General features: G+C 36.4%; 1 protein-coding gene across 1 annotated transcript; it reads right to left on the bottom strand.

The window, feature by feature from the left end:
- Positions 1-4,455: 4,455 nt before the first annotated feature.
- Positions 4,456-21,515, bottom strand: LOC121373784 (centrin-3). Its single transcript, XM_041500544.1, has 6 exons — positions 21,359-21,515; positions 14,196-14,331; positions 11,672-11,786; positions 8,973-9,087; positions 6,894-6,970; positions 4,456-5,525 (listed from the first exon to the last, which is right to left on the bottom strand). Exons 1-6 carry the CDS (start codon positions 21,373-21,375, stop codon positions 5,482-5,484), a joined length of 504 nt encoding a protein of 167 aa, XP_041356478.1. The 5' UTR covers positions 21,376-21,515; the 3' UTR covers positions 4,456-5,481.
- Positions 21,516-25,984: the final 4,469 nt, after the last annotated feature.

Raw genomic sequence — 25,984 nt, 5'->3', positions numbered from 1 at the left:
CCGACCAAGCGAGCGCTTTACCACTGACGGGGGATCGATCCCAGACCGACCAAGCGAGCGCTTTACCACTGATGGGGATCGATCCCAGACCGACCAAGAGAGCGCTTTACCAGTGACGGGGATCGATCCCAGACCGACCAAGCGAGCGCTTTACCAGTGATGGGGATCGATCCCAGAACGACCAAGCGAGCGCTTTACCGGTGATGGGGATCGATCCCAGACCGACCAAGCGAGCGCTTTACCGGTGACGGGGATCGATCCCAGACCGACCAAGCGAGCGCTTTACCAGTGATGGGGATCGATCCCAGACCGACCAAGCGAGCGCTTTACCAGTGATGGGGATCGATCCCAGACCGACCAAGCGAGCGCTTTACCAGTGACGGGGATCGATCCCAGACCGACCAAGCGAGCGCTTTACCACTGAACTGAGCTACATGTATGTCCGTCCCTTCAATATTACAAGTTAGAAAACTATCTTTAGTTTAAAGTTTGTTTAATTTAACGACACCACTAGAGCATATTAATTTATTAATCATCGGCTGTTAGGTGTCAAACATATGGTCATTTTGACAGTCTCTGGGAGGAAACCTGCTAGTCTACATTTTTTATTTAGTAGTAAGGGATCTTGTATATATGCACGCTCCATCCCACAGACAGGATAGCACATACCAAGACATTTGATATACCAGCCGTGTTGCACTGGCTGGAATGAGAAATAGACCAAAGGTCCCACTGACGGGAATCGATCCTGGACTAGGCGCATTACGACTGGGCTACATCCCACCACCTCCTCACCCATCTTTAAACATCATCAGAAACAGCTGCTAACTGGAATCGTGTTTCTAGGAATACAAGATTTTTGCATCGAAAACGGAAGGTTAAGAGATGGAATCCGAAAATATTTATATCACATCATATTATGGTTTAGTGGAATAACTAAAAAAAATATTTAAAAATTAATAATTAACCCCCAAAAAGGAAAAAAAACTAATGCCCAAATTTTCTCATTTACGGCTACATAAAACAAGAAGTTTGTTTTGTTGAGCGACACCACTAGAGCATATTGATTTATTAATCATCGGCTACTGGATGTCAGATGTTCTGTAATTGCGACATAGTCTTGGAGAGGAAACCCGCTACATTTTTCCATTAGTAGCAAGGGATCTTTTATATGCACCATCCCACAGACAGGACAGCACATAACTTGGAACGAGAAATAGCCCAATGTGCCCAAACTGACCGCAAAGTAAGCGAGTGCTTTACCACTAGGCCACGTCCCACCCCTTGCGTTTCTATGAATACAAGATTTTTGCATCGAAAGCGGAAGATTCTTAGATGGAATCGGAAAATATGTATATCACATCATATTATGGTTTACTGGAATAACTAAAAAAAATAATTTACAAATTAATAATTAAAAAAATAATAATAAAAAAAATAATAATAACAATAATACGGTAGTAATAAATCAGTGAAATCTTAAAATATTCATATCACATCACATTCAGTGGAATAATAATAATAATTAAAAATAATAATTAAAAAACAAAAAGAAGAAAAGTCAATCAATGCCCAATTTTCTGATTTACGTCTACATAAAACAAAGACATCTTAATAATACTATCTATGGTATCTTTATTTATTATTTGAAGAAGAAGAAGAAGAAAAAAAAACCCATGTAACCAATAATGATCAAATGTAGTAAAACATAATACTAATGACAATACCAAGCACACAAACATATTCTGAATTAAAATATATTACACAATGTATCACACTGTTGGGGGGGGGGGGGGGGGGGGGGGAGAGAGACACAACAAAAAACCACATAATAACAGTCCAATGGAAGTTAAGGGGACACTGTCACAAGTTTTTAGCCATTGTAAAATGAAGGAAGGAAGGAAATGTTTTATTTAACGAGTGAGTCGTTAAATAAAACATTTCCTACCCCCCCCACCCCACCCCCCACCCCATCATTCTGAATATATCAAAGCATTGTGAAACAAACATCCAGAAAATTATATGTGGGACAGACGGACGGATGGAGATGAAACCTATTGTCCCCTACAGTTGGACGGTAGGGAACTATAATACTAGTGCCAGTTAATCCAGATTTTCAAGAGCTGCAAAAACACATTTTATGAAAAAACATGATTTTAATGAAATAAAACAAATACTTAATGTTTGTTTTGTTTAACGACACCAGTAAATCACATTGATTTGCAATAAAATGAAAATAACATGCCAGATATACTGATTGTGTGTAGACATTGTGTTTGAAATCAAACAATGGACATTTCCATCTCTTATAGCCTACTTTAAGAAACATTCACACCCACTATATGGGTGTCCTAGTTGATTTAATAGATGTCATGACCGTTGCCATATTATGAAATACAGGTAATATTAAAAAAACATATATACATATATATGATTACGGCATGAACTTACTGTAACAAATTATTTTTTTTCCCAGAAAGACGATAGGACAAGTTACAAAAACAAAACCAGAAAAAAAAAAAAAAAGAGTTCTAATTTTGGTTTATATACAATACTCAACAAAATTAATTTTAGTCAATAACTTCTGCATTTTTCTTTAAATACTGTTTCACAAAAAATACCATTGTAAAGTGTTGCGGCATTTTGAGTGAACCAAACGACAAGTGACAAGTAATGTTACAAACCAGGGAATGGGATTCATCTCAGTTGTTGGAGTGCTCGCGTTGCAGGATCGAACCACCTCAATGGATCCCTTCAGCTGATTGTTTTTTGTCTCATTCCAACCAGTGCACCACAACTGGTCAAAGGCTGTGGTATGTGCTGTCCTGTCTGTGGGGAAAGTGCATATAAAACATTCCATCCTGCATGAGGAGAAATGTAGCAGGTTTCTTCTGATGACCACGTGTCTGAATTACAAAATGTTTGACATCCAATATCCGATGATTAATTAACCAATGTGCTCTAGTGATGTTGTTAAACAAAACAAACATCAGCTACTGGATGTCAAACATTTGGTAATTCTGACAGTCTTAGAAAGGAAACCCGCTATATTTTTCCATTAGTAACAAGGAATCTCTTATATACACCATCCCACAGACAGGATAGCATGTATCAAGCGAGTATTTTCCCACTGGATTACACCCCACCCTATCTCATGGTCCATTCCTTGATGTGGTGAGGTAGCTTGCATGTCTCAATGACTCGGAGAGCTATGCCAACTGGAGCATCAGCTCCTGGTAGGGTCACCGAAGCTGGATTGGTCAATGGGTAGAGACTAGACTAATATGGACCGGACAGACAGAGGACGTGAGTCAAGAAAGACAACTGTCTAGGAGAAGAAAACTCCAAACTCAAATCAAGTTCACTGAATCAGCATTAGCGTGGAAACCGAAAGAAAATGTCTGTACATGCACCAAGCTCTATGATCATCATCAAATCCCACCCTCAAGTTTTTATAAATGGCCGAAAGATGTTTTCTTTTATCACAGGTTACATTTTAACAATGATTAGAAATCATCCATATCAAAACTTGCTAAAATAATGTGACAGTAGCAAACAATTACAAAAAAATCAACTAGCCCGTAATTAATTTTATTTAGTATACAATACTACGGCTAAGCTGGACGCCAAACATTTTTATATTTTTTTTTTTAGCCAAATTCAAGAAACATTTAGATAAATAGATTTTTTTTTAAATAGCTATATACATACAAATGACAGTTTTCTAATTAACTTTAACTTTAAAGTGCATTTGGCAAATGACGGTTAAAACCTTGGGACCCATTTCACTAAACTTTTAAAGTTTTCATCTGCTACTAGCAGTGGTCGTGCATTTGCACATGTTTGGCATCAATTTGACAAGAAAATTACATCATTACGGAAGCTGGAATATTTTAAAGACAAAATAAAATGAAATATGTGTTCTACAAACTATATTTGTTGAACTATAATAGTGATAAGAATTGTGGTTTAGTCGTAGATATACGTTTATGTGCAAAACTAGACTTATGTTTTGTGAAATTGGGTCCTGAATGTTATAAATACATAAATCACACACATCTCACAAACTGGGCTAGAAGAAGCACTGTAAACACTTTTGACATAGCAAGGGGAAATAACTTAAATTTTTCGAGATAATCCTGATAATCTTTGAATTTTGACCAATAAAAATGCAACCTGGCTATTTTTTGGCTACAGATATTAAATCATACATTTTATCCAGGGTCCTACATGTTGTACATATTGAAGGGACATAACCCTGGAGTTACAAAAGAAACCTTTGAATGACGAAGTATTTTATACGCACCATCCCAGACAGGAGAGCACATACCACAGCCTTTGATATACCAGTTGTGGTGAACTGGCTGTAACGAGAAATGGGCTACGTCCCAAGTAAAAAATAATAAACACCCAAGCTGCTTAATTAAAAAAATAATAACAATAAAACAAATTTGGTATTTTGTACATAGCGATTATTACCAGTGTCTTTCAGTATCGTATGATATATTCGGAATAAAAATTGAATTATGCGAGCCACTGGCTTAATAAAAGATGTTTTTTGTAAGCTGTATCCACAACTTTAATTCCAGTCAGCCATTACTTGACATACAAATGACGTTAGTATACATGAAGCTGTGTCTTTTTAAATGGAAATGTTGTGAATCTTGAATAACATCATTTTGGATATCCTTACATAAAAATAAACTAGTGCTCAACAACTTTTAGTTTTCTGAACGATGGACAGCTTTCAGTGTAAAGTTGCTATTGAAATGTTTTTATTTGACGACTATGAATGCACATATCAATTATGGAGTGTCATCGTAGAAGTTTGCTTAAAGGTCAATAAACCTAGTCCCGACACCTCGATTAATTAACATCTAATTTGCAAAGTTATCAAATTCCAAAAGTATGTGATCTGAAAAACATCACATACTTTGATTACACTGGATATGCTAGATATTATATGATAAATATATTTATATTAAAAAAAGACAATTGGTGGGGTGGGCAAGCCCTCCAATTATGTCTACAGCAGGGGTTGGTGGGGGTGCACAGCTATATCCTACAGAGTCCTACAGAGCAAAGCGACGTAACTTTGACATCCTCTGAAAGCCCCTAATGATTTTGGTTATTTAATCGAAATTAAAACTGACTAAAGTTTTAGCTACAGCTAACTTTATCCTGCTTCTAGCATCCTGGGCCCAGACATGTATTTCTGAAGCTATCTTAGTGTCACAAAATCGTATAACCATAGTAAGTTATGACGTCACCATGGCATGTGGTGTAGTGACATCGTCACAATCTATGATGGTTTTATGATATCGTAGCGCTAAGATACTTTCAAAAAGTGTGCGCTGGTTTTTTGACAGTTTTATGTCTATCATTCATGCACTGAACAATGTCTTCAATGCTGCACCACATTATCATTTCTCCGGAAACGACAACTATCACAGAAATCACTCGGTGTGGAGTTCCATCTATCTACGTGTCTCCTGTCATGATGGCAATGAACTCTTCTTCACAAACTGAAACAAAAATAGAGAACAAATATACTCGGTACGTAAGAGCTACAGCATGAATAATACACCACCAAATCAATTGCCAAAGACGACAATAGTAACATATATGTATGTGGCTAAAACTCCTACCTGCAGCGTATCAGTCAACTTTAGAATTGACTGCAATTATTTTTTGGTTCATGCAAGTATGAACCGAAAAAAACACCGATGTGCACACTATATGACTCCGCGTAGTGGCACATACAAAAGCATGCACATTGTTTTTTCGGTTCATACTTTTATGAACCAAAAAATAATTGTGGTCAAATCTTATAATTAAATGCATGCTTTAATGATACATAACTGAATTTATTTTCTTTAGCTTTAAATATGCCTGTAGTATTGTTTGTGTAAACTGCATTGATACTTGTCGCGTAAGCTTGCAAACGTTCATTCACTATTATTTGAATACGGTGATTTTTTTTTTAAATTGTGGTTATTAATTAATCATCACAAAAATTAAGCCTGAAGCCTGGAAAATAACAGTTGCAAATTCCATGGCAGGGTTTTTGCCAGAGAGTGCAGAGGGTAAAATTATGTACCCTAAAATCTTGGAAATTAAAGGATCAATTTTTAGAAATATTCTACTTAAAGTAATGGGACAGCCGTTTAAAATTTGACAAAGTACATGAAATGCATTGTCCAATTTCAACTGATTTTAAACCCATAAACAACTACATGTACATGAGGCACTTTATGATCTGTTTTTATTACGTATCCTCAAATTCTGGCAAAACAACTGCATAATGCTTAGTTTTCACCAGTAATTGTTATCTTTCTGCCTTAAAAACATTTCACATTTGGCAAAAAAAAAACCTAAATAATAAATAAAAACATTTGGCCACACCGTTTAATAATTGAAATAAATAGGGTACTGTAAATAGTGTTTCCCTTCATTGTGGAATTTTTTATTTAAATAAATAAAACATATTAATAAAATAAAAATTCCAGTATTTTCACAGCTTGTATGAAAGTTAAAGTTTGTTTTATTTGACGACACAACTACAGGACATTAAGTAATTAATCATCGGCTATTGGAGGTCAAACATTTGGTAATTCTGACTTGTAGTCATCAGAGGAAACCTGCTACATTCTTCCTAATGCAGCAAGGGATCTTTTAAAAGCATTTTCCCACATACAGGAAAGCACATAATATGTCATTTAGCTAGTTGTGATGCACTGGTTGAAATGGAAAAAAAAAACCTAATCAGTTGAATGGATCCACTGAGGTGGTTCGATCCTGCGATGGAAGCAGCTCAAGAGAGCACTCAACCAACTTGAGCTAAATCCCACCCCCGGCTTGTATGATGAGTGTAAGAAAGAAAAAAAACTGACTTTCACCATCTCCGTCTCTGTCAAATTCTTCTATCATCGCTCGCAGTTCTTCATCTGTCATGTTCTCCCCCAGCTCTCTGAATAACAAAAGTCAGGGCTCAAAATATGACCTATATGTATTGTTACATTGTATTTTTATAAAATAGCAGGCCAAAAGAAATATGACCTGCTAAGAAAAATATATGGCACCGAGTGAGTGGTGGGTTTAGGACACAGTGTGGGAAATTAGGCAGGGTTTCTGCCAGAGGGTATGCAGGGCCATAGCTAAAACAAAAAAATCCAGAATTTTTTTATAGAAACTTAAACAAAATTCTCTACATTAACCGTTTAAGACTATTAACTACTCAGTTGGATCGTACAAACCCAAAACGCTGTCTCTGTGAAAAAATGGCCTGCTACTTTGAAACACTGTGGTAATGTTTTATTAAATGTGCTAGAGCTCTAAAAAAACGTCTGCTTTCTGAAAAAGGCCTGCTACTTTCTGGTTTCCTCAGCTTGTTATTTCAAGCCCTGAATGTGACAACCACGTTTACAGAGACTGCTCTTGAATATCTCACTAACAGGGCCTCCACGAGAATATCGGGACTCGATGATGATGATAACTAGTTTAACGTGCCCATATACCACTAGGGTTTCGAACACGCCCATCCCGAGTCCGACCTCCTATAAGATCGGTGGCCTGACTTGGGATGGGGTGTGTGTGTGTGTGTGTGTGTGTGTGTGTGTGTGTGTGTGTGTGTGTGTGTGTTTGTAAATGGGCAGAATTTTAAAAATAGCAATTAGTAAAAAAGTTAATAGAATAAATAAAAATAATAAAAAGGTGCATTGGAGCATTTTAGAAGGACAGTCCAAAATTAAATAAGAGAAAGAAGAGAGGATCGGACTATTTAATAATATTAAAAAAGAAGAAGTAATTTCGACATAAAATTTTGAACGCAGATCTAAAAGTTTAAAGTCCGATCGATATATCCACGCGAGTGGCCTCGTTAAGGCCGTTTGGGTGCACAGCTTAAAAGGACGAGATGGGTTGCATCCCGTCAAGAAAACCCCTAGATTGACAGTTGATAGACGTTGAAGGTGTAGCGCTGTGCTGAAATGCAGATCTTGAGAAGCCGGATCCGTCTGAACGAGAGAGAGTATCAGACTAGGGTATAGTCCAGTCGTCATGGGTTGGTATAGTGGTGCGGACGGGCCCGACTCCGGAGGATACGAGATGGTATCACTATAAAGCAAGGTAAAGTCTAGAAAAAGAGTAGTAGGGGCTGACCCCGCTTCCTATTTCTTCTTAGAGTGGGGCGGTCAATCTTCCAGTGCTGCTAGGACAGGCTCGGACATGTAAAGACTAAACGCGAACAACCGTGGCGTTCTGCAGAATGGCCGTCATACAAGTCACAAAAAAAACAAGTTGACAGTCAGACGGAGAAATGACGTGGAGGCAAGGAATCTCGCTAAAAAAGAATCCAACCTGGTGGTACAGGCTGTCGAAACAAGAAGCATTCTAGCGTTCAATCAGTTCCAATGGCCGCATACATTCCACTAGAAAACTTAATTTTGCTGACAAAAACAACGAAATGAAGGACTCCCAAGTTGAGCACACGAAAGCACATGCAGTGTGCACAAGCGAAACAAACACGTCTTACTGCATGGAGCTCCAGACTGGGAATCATTGGACTCGAGTACTTGCGGTTAAATTCGACCACAGACAGGATAGTACATACCATGGCTTTTGATATACCAGTTGTGGAGTACTGGCTGGAATGAAAAATAGCTCAATAGGCCCACCGACGGAGATCGATCTCGCTTCAGGCTAACGCTGTACCACTGAGCTACGTCCGGACCAGCAAATCTAACAAGTTCAAATGATTATCTCCTAAATTTTACCAGGTATCTTGGGGATTATTCAATTCAATTAAATATTCAATTTAATTAAATATTCAATTCAATTAAATACAGGACTGCAAGGTAGCAAACCATTCAGGGCCCCAAAACATATTTGATATCTGGGGTCGACAAACTTTATTTAAAAAAAAAAAAAATCAAAGAAAAAGAAAACAAATATTTCAATGGTGGTGCACGAACCTTGCTACCCTTCTCAAATTGCGTAAGCTGATTTTCCCCGAACTGTCGTCGTCAAACAGCTTGAAGGCTTTTAGTATTTCCTGCTGTGGGTCTCGCTCTAACATCATGTCAGTTACTGAAGAATAAAAATGAAAATAATATTTTATTTACAAGAGATGAACTCCAGTCCTTCACATATTTGAGTTAAAATTTAGCTCAGTCAGTTGAGTGCTCGCTTGAGATGCTTGCATTGCAGGATCGAACCACCTTGGTGGATCCATTCAACTGATTCGGTTTTTTCTCGTTACAACCAATGCACCACAACTGGTCAAAGACTGTGGTATGTGCTTTCCTGTCTGTGAGGAAAGTGCATATAAAAGATCCCCTGCTGCTAACGGAAAAATGTGGCAGGTTTCCTCTGATGACCAAGTGTCAGAATTTCAAAATGTTCCATTTCTCCGGTGTTAACAACATTTGTGCCTTCCAAAATACGATCCGACACCAAATACGCGAAATTACCATTTCCTTCCTAAAAATCGGAATTCCGAACAAGACAATCGTAATAGCGTAATTTATCCTATAACTTACCCATGATATCCATGTCACAAACCCATGTGATAATTTTAGTGTATTGACCCGGTTAATAATGGTATGCAAATTTGCAAGGTCTCTAGGTAATGTGTTGCTGTGATGGATCATTTGCTTACAAGCCAACAAGACCTGTGTACCTGAACATAACGTTTTCAAAGATATGTGTGACATCAATTTAATTTGTGCTAACCGTGATGACGTCATATTACCAATGGCAGCGACTTTAGTAAATACTGTGATTTACTAAAAATTTAATTAAAATGTTAGAAGTGTTGTAGGATAAATAGAATTTGTGTTTTTCAATATGTAAAATATCAACCTCGTCTAGTTGACACGGACTCAGTTGATATTGTCCATATTAAAAAATACTTGTGCTTTAAATTCGTAATGATTCTGCCAAATTCGTAATGGTTGGCATCTCTGATATAAGAGAGCACAGCCGTTTGGCTTGGACCAACAGAGATTTTTGAAGGAGAGTACGACAAGAAGGTACAATGTAGGTAGCAAGGCTACAATGCAAACTTCAAGAACAGTCTTAATATAAGACAACAGCACCCATTTGAAATAAATAAGGAATATAATGACACACTCAACACATTTATTTACAGTTATATGGTGTCAGACATATGGTTAAGGACCACACAGATATTGAGAGAGGAAACCTGCTGTCACCACTTTATGGGCTATTCTTTCCGATTAGCAGCAAGGGATCTTTTATATGCACCATCCCACAGACAAGGTAGTACATACCACGACCTTTGATATACCAGTCGTGGTGCACTGACTGGAACGAGAAATAGCCCATATAAATAAGGAATATAATGACACACTCAACACATTTATTTACAGTTATATGGTGTCAGACATATGGTTAAGGACCACACAGATATTGAGAGAGGAAACCTGCTGTCACCACTTCATGGGCTATTCTTTCCGATTAGCAGCAAGGGATCTTTTATATGCACCATCCCACAGACAAGGTAGTACATACCACGACCTTTGATATACCAGTCGTGGTGCACTGACTGGAACGAGAAATAGCCCAAAGGGCCCACCGACGGAGATCAATCCCAGACCGACCTCACATCGTGCGAGCGCTTTTCCATTGGGCTACGTCCAGCCCCTTTTGAAATAAATAAGTCACAGTGTCATGTTTTTATAAAATAACTTTCCAAAGTTTCATTTGACCATGGCCAAATTAACCAAGTGCTAAATTTGTACACAAAGTGGTACTTCACACATTCAGTATATGGCTAATAAAGGTTTGTTTAAATAGCCACTCTGTCATATTTTTTCAAAGAAATATTCTACATATATATCTGAAAATTGGCTAAAACAACGTTCTTCCCATTTCGAGCCCTGTAAATCTGATGACCAAGTACTAAGAACTGGCAGGGCTCGAATGTAACAAAATCTCCATTGGTCTAAGGTCCACGACAGTCACTTTTTGCACTCTTGTTTTGGCTTCGTACACAATAAATAGAACATATCTTACAGTAATTTCACTTGAAATCCGTGTTTCGTAAAAGGTACAATTTTTAAAGCACAAAATTTTGTTCAAACAAATTCAGGTGCATTAGTAATGTTCAAACAAAAACATTTCAATAGCAATGTTACATTGGAATTTTTCCAGGATTCTTAAAATGGAAACGTCATGTACCCAGTTTATGGTCATTGTAAGGAGATGATAAGTGACATCATTCAAATTCAAAATTAGCTGTATTATTACAATGCTTCACAACATTAAAATAAAAATTGGTCAACTAACCTAGACCCCTGTCAAATTTCTATAACAAGCACACAACATTGTTTACAGGTTGGTACTTTTTTATTTTTCATAATTCTGGACAAAATATTACTTGAAAGAAAGAAATAAAAAGTACCTTTTGTCAAATATATAATATCAAACAATTACCGTGGATATGTTTTATTTACTGTTTACGATGCCAAAACAAGGGTCCAAAAAGTGCCTGTCGTCAACCTTAGGTCAAATGGCCTTGCCCTCTAACTTGCCAAATTCAAGGCCAGCACTGGAGCATGTCTAAGTAGGGCAATGAGACATTAATTTACTGCAATTCAAGCCCTGTATCAAGTTGCCTTTATATTTATGGAAATTTAAACATACTTACTGACTTCATTGAAATCATCAAACGTAATCTTGCCGGTGCCCTCGCGGTCGTAATCCCGGAGAACCTTCAAGACGTCGGCCTTCTTTACCTCAAATCCAAGAGCTCGCATTGCCACCTGGACAGACACAAAGAGACAAACATATAGTTTATTAACACAAACATCAGCACAGTGCATTATCAGTGGCATTTTCCTTATTCAGTGCTTGAACTTAATGACGGCACCGATGCAATTGCCGTATTGCGACCTGAATTGCCGTCAGTTAGGGGATTGGTCAATGGATAAATGATATTTCTTTCATTTGAGAGATCGAATCAGAAAGATATTACTTTCTCCTAGTGCAAGGAAATAAACAAAGGGGGGCAACTGTTAGTTATAATATAGAGGGCGCTCTATGTTAAGGTATAAAAGGTTCATGCAATTTGTTCTCTCGGTTCAGTGCCTGGTAGACTTCGAATATGACAAAGTAAGAAGGTAACGAAATGTTCATATATTATTTTGTATTTTGCAGATTTCGAAGTTCAAGCCCTGCTTTTCCCCCTGAATCTTGGTCTTCCTTATAGTTTAATGTTTATTCCATATTTTCTTCCTTCTTTTTTCATTATATCGGGCAAGAGACAATATTGTAAAATTTTAAGTAACAAGAAGTCAGTTCAATTAACTTTTACTCAGGTAACCGACTGCTCAGTTAGGTGAATTATATGTTTCATAAACTATTCAATTAAAACTTGCATAGAGCGATGTGCCAGTGATTGATTAGAAATTTGATTAAATAAATATCCAATACTGATTGTTGCAGAAAATGTAGTTTAAAGAAAGAAAGAAGTGTTTTATTTAACGACGCACTCAACACATTTTATTTACGGTTATATGGCGTCAGACATATGGTTCAGGACCACACAGATTTTGAGAAGAAACCCGCTGTTGCCACTACATGGGCTATTCTTCCGATAGGCAGCAAGGGATCTTTTATTTGCGCTTCCCACAGGCAGGATAGCACAAACCATGGCCTTTGTTGAACCAGTTATGGATCACTGGTCGGTGCAAGTGGTTTACACCTACCCATTGAGCCTTGCGGAGCACTCACTCAGGGTTTGGAGTCGGTATCTGGATTAAAAATCCCATGCCTCGACTGGGATCCGAACCCAGTACCTACCAGCCTGTAGACCGATGGCCTGCCACGACACCACTGAGGCTGGTAAAATGTAGTTTAAATGTTGCAACTGATACAAATGTATATATTGGATTGAGTTTTTTCATGTGTGTGAAAAGAAAAACAGATATTGAATAGGTAATGTTTCCTAGAGGCACAGATTTTCCCTTTCAGATTTTTCCCTTTTCCGTTTCATAATGTTACAAATTCCATTTTTTTACCATTTCAGTATTAAACAAATTCTGTTTTTGTTTCACACACACACACCACAATTAATTGCTGGTATAAAATAAATAAATATGCAATGAGGCAAAACATGTCAGTAGTTTGTATTTATTTTTGGTTTAAATTTAAACAAGAATACACCATGACACAGACTTCGGACATTTTCGGTTTTCATTACGATCTGATCGGGAAAATAATTACAAACGATCGCACTATAATTTATAAACCACTTCCCTTGTATAATTTATTCTGAACAAAGCCTGGCATACGATATGCAATTACTGCATTCTTTTCTGAGATCGGAAATATGGCAATGCCGCAAGTGTTAAAAATTAATAAGCAAACATAACATAATATATCTTTCACTTGAGTAAATATCGGACAATTTTAGCTCACAATGTTCGTTTTTTACCGTTAAATCGCCGGGAATAAGCGAAGAAAACACAACTGGTAAAACGTCTAGATACTCTAAATTAAACATTTGGCGTAACATACAAAGGTACTAGTGTCGTAGCATAGCACAGGCAGATGTCGGTGTCCATAGTTTCTAGTTCGAAAAATAAATTTTAATTAATCAAATGCGCTATTTAAAGTTAAATAATGTTTTGAAAAAAAATCGGGAATTCCGTTTCAGATAGGTATTTCCGCGATTCCGTGATCACAGAAAATCAGTGCCTCTAGTTTCCCAGTGAATACAAAACTAGATGCAATCCTAACAGTTAAAATCCTTAAGCCCATGTGTACATGTATGCAATTCAAACCGATTATATATATTTATAAATATAATCAAAAGTAAACTGGATAGTGTGCCAACCAGTTACAACTGACCATCAGTTGTAAACAGGCATGTGTGATTTAGTATTCTTAAAAAAACCCTGAAAATAAAGAGAAATGGGATTTTTTTTTTTTATGAAAACAATTTCACGGATTTATTTTACGATGAAAAAATATTTTTTTTAAAGCAGAATTCCTCTAAAAAATCACATGCCTGTGTTTGCACCATCCAATCAAATTTTGATAAAATATAATCGGTTTGAATTATAATTTATATTGATTGTGACACCCAATAGCCAATGATTAATACATTAATGTGCCCAAGTGGTGTCATTAAACAAAGCAGACTTTAATTTTTCATAAACCTACTGTACCTTCAGTTCATGGTAGTCAATTGCACGATCTTTATCCGTGTCAAATAAGTCGAATGCCTCTTTTATCTCCTGCTTTTGTTCGTCGGCCAACTCACGCTTCTTCTTCTTTTTTGTCTTATCCAGAGCAAATTCAGCCCTGAAAATAGAATTAGGTACATGGATGACTTCAGGCATTTTGTCTCCATAAGACAATACTTATCAATGCAAAGATTTTACACACATGTACATACATGTATGTATGCACAGACTACATGAAAACAGTCTTCACCGGTAAAGGGGGAAATTATCCTGGATTTTTTGCCTGGGTCCAATGTTCGATGGGTTTGGAAAAATTAGCTGGGGACAATATTTCAAAATCTTAGGTAACCAGAAGTCAGTCCACGTGAGGTTTACTTAGGTAACTGATTGTTTGGTTATGTGAATATAGTTCTCGTAACCGATGAGTTAGGCCTACCTAATCCTAAAACACTTGAACTACAAAATCTTCTGTGCTACATTGGTGGTTCAAAAACAAACTGATTTTCACTTTCATTACTGATATATGGTACATTTTAGAATGTAATTGTTCACCATGTAACTGACTGGCTGTTCTCGTTATTTCAAAGTTGCATAACTGACACACGAACAGAATGGATAGTACTTGAGAAATATTGTGCCGTGAATTAGTGTGAGCAAATCATACGTCAGATTGTTTTTCAAGCCACCAAATGATGTAGTACACCACTGTTAAATTAATTTATTACAACAGACATAATTAAATATATATATAATGGGAAATTTTAATATAAAAATTGTAATTTTCAATGCCACTTTTTTTTGGGAAGGGGCCTATGTTCTGATCTAAAGAACGTCTGGATAAATCCCTGTAAAGTCATCACTCTCACCAGCGCTCTACCAACTGAGCTAATAGAGAAATTCCCACTAGCTACTGCCAGTAGGAACACTACTACATAGTCATACAAAGCACATGTGTAATAACAAATGTAATACTAATAGAGAAATTCCCACTAGCTATTGCCAGTAGGAACACTACTACATAATCATACAAAGCACATGTGTAATAACAAATGTAATAGAGAAATTCCCACTAGCTACTGCCAGTAGGAACACTACTACATAATCATACAAAGCACATGTGTAATAACAAATGTAATAGAGAAATTCCCACTAGCTACTGCCAGTAGGAACACTACTACATAATCATACAAAGCACATGAGTACGGCTCAGATCATGGGTACACTGAGTGTATGTTGAACAAAAAATCAATTTTCAAAGGATATGTAAAAAATTTCAAAGTTGCTTTTACAACTATGTCCAGGAAAGACTTTATAGAACCTAGTAGGAGCAAAGTTTGCTATGTTTGGTTTGCACCAAGTTCAGGAAAAAGCTAAAACGACAGTAATAGTGGGTAAAAACCATGGCCATTTTGTTACATCATGACGACTACAAATTTTGATCAACAAATGCCCCATGTACAAAAGCAATATACAGACCATAACTACCACCTAACATAAGATAAATACTCTTGTTATTTTCTCATTAAATTGTTTCCATGTATATTTAAGTAAATTGCATGATTTTACTGGCGATAAATCTACATTCCGCTCATAACCATTAGTGTCTTATTTACATTAATGCTAGACGACGCATGTATCTACTGCAACAAAGTGTTTTTTCGTCACAAAGACCACATGGCTTAATATATACACTTTAGTACTGTACACGGGGAAAAACTGAGATTTGTGATTGTAAAATTACGTAATTTATGGTCATATATATAACTCGCAAGTGATTGGTGTCCTGTGCGTTATGACTCTGAGCGAAAGAACACACGCTGCAACTTTGGGTAAAATTGTGATATGTTGTAAATTTGCTTAATACATTCCACAAGTTGTTTACTAAAAGCAACGCGTCATTGGTTTGTGCCAAGCACGTTGTGATTTACAAAGAGAGCTTGATCTGCGTTCGTGTCTGTTGGTTTTGACACATGTTATGAGCGGAAGACAATTTGATCCAGGGACGTTTTTCTTCAATTTGGTTGATAACCGAGCAGTGCACACGAATGGAAGGTTAGTATTTCTTTTGTTAATGTTTCTTCTTTTTACTTGAGACACTTTGTGATAAATTTTATGATGATAAATGCATTTTTGATGGTCATTCTCTCACCATTAGAATCGCGTCTTCGTTATGAGCAGAAGTGATAGTTTGCATATAACATGCCTAATTAATTAAACCAGCTTTATGTTGGTGCACATTAATGAAATAGTGCTTGAAATATATCTGTCTAATTTTTGTAATAAATAAGCAAATTTTAACCCAATTGTAACTCATGGTATTCTGCTCATAACACAGACACCCATTTTATTTTAATTTTTGGAGTCTTTGTTATGAGCTGAAGTGATTGTTTGCAAATCAATGTGCCTAATTAATTAAACCAGCTTTATGTTGGTGCACATTATTGAAATAGTGCTTGAAATATATCTGTCTAATTTTTGTAATAAATAAGCTAATTTTAACCCAATTTTAACTCATAGTATTCTGCGCATAACACAGACACCCATTTTATTTTTATTTTTGGAGTCTTTGTTATGAGCTGAAGTGATTGTTTGCAAACCAATGTGCCTAATTAATTAAACCAGCTTTATGTTGGTCCACATTAATGAAATAGTGCTTGAAATATATCTGTCTAATTTTTGTAATAAATAAGCAAATTTTAACCCAATTGTAACTCATGGTATTCTGCTCATAACACAGACACCCATTTTATTTTAATTTTTGGAACCTTTGTTATGAGCTGAAGTGATTGTTTGCAAATCAATGTGCCTAATTAATTAAACCAGCTTTATGTTGGTCCACATTAATGAAATAGTGCTTGAAATATATCTGCCTAATTTTTGTAATAAATAAGTAAATTTTAACTCAATTTTAACTCATGGCATGCTGCTCATAACACAGACTCCATTTATTTGTTGAAGTACAAGAGTACAAAGCTTAGACAAAAAGCCTTTTATGTTGTCTTTTGAAATATTTTGAACTTTTAATTATCACCAATGTGATAATCCACATCCTTTTGATACTACAGATTCAAAGTGAGGTTGAATGTATTGTATAGTAACACCTCTCACCTGTGTGGCCCACCTGTGTCTACCTTTAGAATTTTTATTGCCCCTAATTGCCACCTGTTTTAAAAGATGTGTTAACAAGACTAGCCACTTTGTTCTTTGTAGTCTTTGATGGTGAAACAAAAAAGGGTTAAAGTTCTTTTATTTTGTGTTTGATGTACTTCTATTCAGTAATCAAAATCTTTGAACAGAAAAGTTTTAAGCAGATGTCTGAACAGTCTTTTGAGGATTATTTTAGTTAGTCTTTGTTATGGCTGAAAAAACTTTAAATAATCAAAATCCATCTTTTCATTGGCTATTTATGTAGGCATTTTCATAACCATAGCAACCACAAACTTTAACAAAAAAATGCTACAAAAAATATTGACTTAGTTGTTTTATCTATAAACATAACTTTTAGGTATCATTTTATGTTAACCATTTAAAGTGTTTGTTTTTTTACATTTTAACACTTTATTACAAGGAACCTGGAAGTAAAATACAATTAGACCAAATTAAATAATGTGTGTGGCTTGGGTTACCTGACCGATCCTAACCCCCTCTTGCCATTTGTGCCAAAAAAAACTTTATGGAATGTACAAAACAGATTTAAGTTTTGGATTAAATTACTTAGTTATTTAAACCTCATGAAAATTTATTTGGATGTTGACAACAAACCTTGTAAGATAAACAACAGAAGCAACAGCACAAACATGAAACAAATGTGGAGTTTTTTCTGTTTACATTTTGTCAGTACATTGTACAAGCTTGTTATATAATGTGACATTTTCATATTTTGCAGGTTGAAAGTGTTGATGACGATGGAACAGAGCTGCGTTTCCTGAGGAAAATGGGGCAGCACTATGTCATGTCTGATGTATTGGACACCTCGTTTTTTTTTCTCCAATAAGATCCTGGACATTATGCCTGTTCCAAGGATTTCTTTTAAAGACACAAATTGCCTACATGATTTCTGTTTAGTATTGGATCCCAATGATCAAATTACAAGTTTTATTCCAGTGATTGCCAACTATTTTTTCCTCATATTTCGTTTATTGTTTTTTCTTCTTCTCCCAATCATTAAAGTAAGATGTTATAACTTAACACTAATTGAGAGGCAATATTATCCTGCTGAGTATATTTACAGAGCTTCTACTTCCAATCTTTTATATTCATTATAAAAGTGAACTCGAAATATTACAAAGATTCAGTTTTTAAAAACATATTTTACCGGTTTTCTGTGTCACAAGTCTATAGCATATATATATACTAGTACATTGTATTTTATTTTATTATTACTCAAGACAAGCTAACACATCCTAGGAATGATTAAGTCATTCTGTCAAATGGGGTCACATCTGTATGATTTGCAGTGTTTTATGATGTATTTTGGCATAATCAGTGTCTGTGTTATACGCAGAAGGTGATTGGAAATAGTCTTTCTACTTCAATGTGTGCTATTGATTTTGGGTTATCATAAATGATGAATAAATCTATTTCCATGTACCATATTGTGTTCATTGTTGTATATGTCCAATGGTGTTAGTTTTCTTTACCTGGAAACTTTTTTTTTTAATCTGCTGCTCATAACGGTGTCTATTTTACAGTGTCACTTCTAAACTTTAAGTTTATACACAATTTGGGTTTTTTGGTGTCTTCACATAGTCTTCCACTTATTCATGTTTGTTTTTGGGTTTAATTGTGAAATGACCTTATTTATTGTCAGTTACTATGCATCACAAGACACCATGTTATGAGCAGAAGATATGCATGTCTTGCTATGAAATGCTCCGTCAAGAGCAAAATTCTTATGTTCTTGATCTGCAAGTTATAAATCTACATAGTTTAGATATTAGTCAGTAAATTAGTGTCATTTCACATGATTTGTGCAAAGTTTAATATTTGACCTAGGTGTAACAGTTTCTGTACCCATGATCTGAGCTGTACTCACATGTGTAATAACAAATGTAATAGAGAAATTCCCACTAGCTACTGCCAGCAGGAACACTACTACATAATCATACAAAGCACATGTGTAATAACAAATGTAATAGAGAAATTCCCACTAGCTACTGCCAGTAGGAACACTACTACATAATCATACAAAGCACATGTGTAATAACAAATGTAATAGAGAAATTCCCACTAGCTACTGCCAGTAGGAACACTACTACATAATCATACAAAGCACATGTGTAATAACAAATGTAATGACATAATTTTGCAGAGCTTCTAGAATTTTATAAAAATCCACTAGCCATGGGATCAGTGATTTTAAAAATGTACTAGCCGTGTTTAAGAATTCACTAGCCCTATTTAAATAAATAAAATTTAATAGTAGTAATAATCAGATATGTCACCTAAAGAGGGAGATAGAGCTTAGAGACCCTTAGATTGGGGGTCGGAAGATGGGGCAGGATATTCATATTTACTAAATAAGACATAAATGCAGTAATAATCAGATATGTCACCTAAAGAGGGAGATAGAGCTTAAAAACCCTTAGATTGGGGGTGGGAAGATGGGGGCAGGATATTCATATTTACTAAATAAGACATAAATGTAGTAATAATCAGATATGTCACCTAAAGAGGGAGATAGAACTTAAAAACCCTTAGATTGGGGGTCGGAAGAAGGGGCAGGATATTCATATAATTTACAAAATAATTAAGACAAATGCTGCATTTGACAAGGGTTTTTTTCACTAGCCTTCGGGCTAGTTATAGTAGTTATTTACTAGCCCAGCACAGAATATCACTAGCCATTGGAGTCTGGCTACCATATTCTAGATGCTCTGTTTTGGGAAGCAACGTCATAACATGACGTTGCTTCACAGTCCTAGCTCAAACTGTGCATTGTCGACTCCTAGTAGTGGTTGAAAAAAATTTGAGATGGGCCTTGTTAAACAAACAAAAACACTATGGATAATAAATAAATTATTACACTCCGGCACGAATTGTACTGATTTTACAAAACTTGTGTCAAGATCCATGTATTACCCTTGCTCTCGCTGAAGGCAATATCAAAACCCTGACACTAGTTTCGTAGTATCAGTATGACACACAAGCTTCTTTAATAATCTCTAGATGTATGAAAAATATCGGTTTGAGAGTATACTGTGTAGAGCTGCGTGATATTGAAATTTCAGGTTCGGCATCGGTATCAATATTTTGGGGGTGATTTACCTCAGTATCGGTACAGTTTTCGTTATTGAGACAATACTAATACTGAGTGGTATTTTCAGTATACTCGGCGAAATAAAATTAAATTCCATACACAAGGCTCTCATCTCTCTCCCTCTCTCTTCTTTTCAGCTATTTTGTGTTGATCAGATATATTGTTAGTGCTTTGCTAAATGGCTTGAAAAAAAATTTAATACCGAAATTTGGGCATTTCGAGATTTGCTCTGTAATTTGTAAAATATCCAGCTGTTAACCCCTTATTGTTTGGGTTAGTTTTGGGGTTAGGGTGAGATGCCCTCTTTATACATAGTACATGTTAAAGGTATCAATATAATGGGTGGTAACAGTCAGAAATGTTTCCATAGACTGGTTCATGGTTACTCAAGGATATCGTCAATGTCCCTAACTGCATTATTCTCCCAACTCCGTTCAGTTTGTTTCCTTGTGCGCGGTTCGCGCAATCAACTTTTGGATTTGTTTTACATCCACATTGTTGATTTTTTATGTTAACCGATTTCAATCTATTTTGTTTCATGTATCGTTCAAGAAAAATGTAGAATAGTATTTTGGTAAATATTGTAATTTGTATTTGTGTTTTTGTCTTTATGTGAACGCTGTTTTGGACGTCGATGGTACGTTTTGATTGATACGTTGTGTCTTGTGGTAGGTCGTTTTAACATGAGTACATTTAAAAAAAAAAATGTGTACGTTTTGGTTGTGTACGTTTCGGTTTGGGTACGTTTTGGCCAGCTCCCTGAGTATCCATTTTACAATATGACTGAATTATGAATATCATCATCATGCTAAAGAACGTAAAATGTTTAAAACCCATGCAGTTGAACTGATGACCGTAAAATATGATTCATTGACATAAAAAATACCTCAACGCTAAACTCATTGTGATTCTGTGTCGCTTGTTCTTAACGCCTGTCACTGTTCAGCATACTTATAAAAGAAAGAACACTCAATTTACAAGCTGCAACAAGTTCATACTCGCGCCCTTCCGGACATACACCAAGCAAGCTACTCTCAGCCGCACATTCGTAATATTTTTTGTCAAAATCCACAGATTCGTAACTTTTTGTATGTGACTTTTCCTTCCATATTTTAAGCAGCACCTTAATCGATTTTTCACAAGTGATAGAACTTTAAAAAAAATATATATATATATTTAAACCCAGGGTCATATCTAGGATTTTTTGTTTGGGGGGAGGGGGGGGGAGGGCAACTGAGTAGGTAATAGTCTAAAACTCCTAAAAAAGTTAAAAAGAGAATTTTCTTTAAATTTCTATAATGCTTACCGGATTTTTTCGGGGGGGGGGGGGGGCAAATGCCCCCCCCCCGCTAGCTACGGCCCTGAAAGCACATTAATATTGAATTTATATAAAATATTACAAATATTCTATGTTTCGTCAGCGTAAATCTAACATCATCAGGCGAATAAACAAACAAACTGGTGTAACCAGTAAACAATGGATTTCCTTGGTGACCAGAGGTCTCATGCATGAACCGAGACAACCGAAAGTCTCTTAACAACTCATTGTCCCGGACTATATACGTCAAGACTTTGGCCGTCGTCAGTTTTCTATGCATAGACCCGACGTGCGACTACGACAAGGAAGTTCGAGACCTTAGCACGATTGTCACAGCATTCGCTGTATTTCTATTTATAAAGTAGGAAATCCCAAGAATTTTCTTGCACTGAAACACTCCAATATATAAACTATAACATTGCAAGAAATAATAGAAAACGTTTTTGACATCACACTGATTTTGTATTTATAATGGAACTACTCTACAATATTTATTGTGGTAATGTCGTGGGTAACCATGGTGGCACTATAGCACAAATTATTAATAAGGTGAGAAAATATGAAGAAAGCTGGGGGTTTTAAATCAGATAAACTAGTGTGTCTGTTACTTTATAATTGTGATTATTTTTTGCGCCTGCCAATTAAACCATACTTGTAAATCGCCAATTTTGTTTTTAATTTCCCATTTACGTAACATCGAATTAAGGCAATCGAATACGCCCCTCAATTTAAAACAACTCATGTGCTATATAATATACAGTAAAGCATACAACACTGGGATCACGCGTTTTATATATTTATAACAATTACATAACATATTCCCTGATTAACGAACATATTTTGTTATTTTTATATATTTTAATCAAATAGGTTTGGACGCGTTCGCTCGTTAGATATATTTTAAAACAACTCGTGAAACAGATGGCGATAAATGGGGGGGGGGGGGGGGGGTCAAACATTAAATGTGAGGTCATATATAAATATGAATATATAAACATAATTTAAATTGTTTGTAATCAACTCTGGTCTTATAAAATCAGTTTCTAATGATGTAACGTTATGAGCTACATTCTTGTGATCTGTCGGAGTAAAAAAATACAAAATAATAATAAATAAAAATATTTATTCAAATCCATATTCTGCTTGGGGTTTTCCCCGTCACAACAAGTGCACCATGACTGGTATATCAAAAGCCGTGGTATGTGCTGTCCTGTCTGTGGGGAAATGCATATAAACGATTCTTGCTGCTAATGGAAAAATGTAGCGGGTTTCCTTTAAGACTACTAGAAAAAAATTACAAAATGTTTGACATGCAATAACCGATGATTAATAAACAAAAGTGCTCTAGTGGTGTCGTTAAATAAAACTTTTTAACTTCTTCGTATTTTACGCGAATAAGATTTGTATGACTCACTGTGTAGGACCGAAATCGGATATTGGTACTATCGATTCAACTATGGTAATAAAATGTTAAAATTTTAACATAATTTAAAGTTATAACTGATAATAAAACAATTATAGACCTGTATTTAAGACTTTTAACAAACAAGTACTCCTACTATTAATTCTGAATAATTATCGGGTGATAGACGGGTGTCACAGGCCCCCGGTTCCTATTGACATGTAGTTGATAAATGATATACCGGTACAACAGAAAATTATGAAACATTTGATCGACATTAAATACGTCCCATTGGCGGGCCCAGAGGGCTTCCGTTTTAAGTGCCTTTTTTAATTTCATCACCCACAATGCACAACACTCAAATGTTGTGAAAACACGTCTCTGCGTATCTTTATTTCAACAATTTCCGATGAACATGTCCCCAAACCCGCATAAAGATCTTGCACTCTTTGTGAGGTCGGATAATTTGCCTTGGACAAAACGAAATTGCCCTTTTTATAATTCTGTGAGGCCCCTCCCCCTTTTACAAAATGCTGGATCTGCCCATGCGTCCAAAATGTGGGTATAAATTCAGTTAACCCTAATCGCAAGTCTATAAAACACATCAGTGCAACGTCAGCTATACTGAATGTAACTGGTTGTCAGAGACTACTGTATTTACGCCTGGGTTGTAGCAGGTCCAAAATTCGAGGGATTTTGTCCCTCCAGTAGTCCCAGACTTTGGCTTGTCTTCATTCATGCATTCTGACTTTCACGTGAAAGTTTCGGCGTTCGCAAATAGTCCAAGATAACGTCAATGTCTCGATTCATGCATTAGACCCCAGGGGGCGGCACTTAGGCCTACCTCAGTGGTAAAGCGTCCGCCTGAAGCGCGGTCTCTCTAGGATTGATCCCCATCACTGGACCCAAGGGGCTATTTCTAGTTCTAGCTAGTACACCCAGAGCCGGTTTATCCTAGTAGCACATGTATCACGTGCTATGGATACCGCGCTTTAGGGGGCCCCGCGGTGATGTGTACATTTTATTTTCCCCAAGTAATTTCCGCCCTCTACCCGATGGGGATTGCAAAATATATATCCTGGGAAGAGGACCCCGCTGTTATTTACAGGCCCCGTGGATCATTAAAACATCTCTGAGTGCACCACGACATATCAAAGACCATGGTATGTTCCCTCCTGTCTATGGGATGGTGCATATGAAAGGTCCATTGTTTCTAGTGAAAAAATAATGTAGCAGGTTTCCTCTCTACGGCTATATGTAAAAATTACCAAATGTTTGACATCCAATAGCCGATGATTAATAAATCAATATGCTCTAGTTGAACAAAACAAACTTTTCCTTGGTAACATTGACGTAGGCATACAAACTACAGTCCATCTAAACTGGCCTACTCCAAACACATTTCTTCAAATTAATATTATTGAAACATTCCAGAAAGATAACCCATAGGCTAAAATATAACATGTGTCAGTATGCTGATGACACTAATTTCACTTTAGATGGATATTTTCCGGTTTTAACGTCACAGACTCTTCTTTCATTCTGCTGCAACTTTATCCAGGTTTGTTTATTAATTAAACTTAGTGTCCATTTTTATGAGCTGAAACTGGGGTATGCGCCTTTAACCATATACGTGTATATAATACATGTTAGAGGTATTTTGTATACTGTAGCAGTAACCCTCTTTAAGTGTTGTACTCACTCTCAATACAAATCCTACATCTCCTACTAGCAGACGTCACGAGACTACACAAACAATCGCACAATTAGGCGTCTACCTCCCGCCAGGCCTCTTGCCTCTCGAGATACTTCAGTTGTTACAAAAAAACAACAAAACAAATTGTGCAAAATTACTACCATCCCCGCTTGATTTCACGCTGGATTCGCCACTGCATTGTAAGTTTTTCCCGGTTAATATACAAAATGTTTTCGTAACGACTAAAATTACATTCTAAATACAGATTCTGGCCTACTATACGTCTGTATATAGTTAGCTCGAGTGACCTCTAGCCCTCCCCTTTGTTTATATTTTGTAGGGGAGAGCTAGAAATGACGGTGTAGGGTCTCCAGGAGTACTCGGGCATGGACTCGAATACCTGTACAAGTGAGACAATGTAGGACATTAACTTCAGCAGTAACTAATTAGAAATACAAGTTACTCAATAAAATGATCATGCGCTAGTTTCTCTTTTTACTCTGGTCGTCCGTCACAATACTGAACGTATCAACAGCTTCCTAAATGCAATACAATGACATGATTTGCCATTCTGGTTCAGCGCTGGAATGAAGATGCATAATGCTATTTTACTTTATTCTTATAGTTTCATCATCATCGGGTACTCGGGTCCGGGTCGAGTTTGACCCTCGAGTGCAGTATTTTGAACTCGTGGAGGCCCCAACTGTGTGTAATGCTTTGGTAGTCGTCGACGACCAAATGGCAGCCAGCTACTGTCTGAATTACACATTTCCCCCTAAATCTGATATCACAGAGCTTTAGTTTGCCAATTCTCGAATCCAGTCATGACATTAAACTTACATATTGTTAACCAGTACAAACGCTACACGAAGAAACCCGACGCCCCTATGCGAAACGAACCTCCGCTGTGAATTCTTGTTGACGTAAATCAAAGTGTTTGCCCACGTGCCCGTATAGGACTTTGGAGTGGATTCACATATAGTTATAATACTTATATTAATGTTATTTATAAATGTCATATGTCAGTTTTGGTTTCATGAATCAGAAAGTATATAAAAAGGAATCTACATTTTAAAATGTTCAGGATAAGGACCCC

This window comes from Gigantopelta aegis, chromosome 5 (assembly GCF_016097555.1).
Source record: "Gigantopelta aegis isolate Gae_Host chromosome 5, Gae_host_genome, whole genome shotgun sequence".
Taxonomy (NCBI): Eukaryota; Metazoa; Mollusca; class Gastropoda; order Neomphalida; family Peltospiridae; genus Gigantopelta; species Gigantopelta aegis.
The sequence above is the reverse complement of the archived record's forward strand: the minus strand, read 5'-3'. Positions and strand labels throughout refer to the sequence as shown.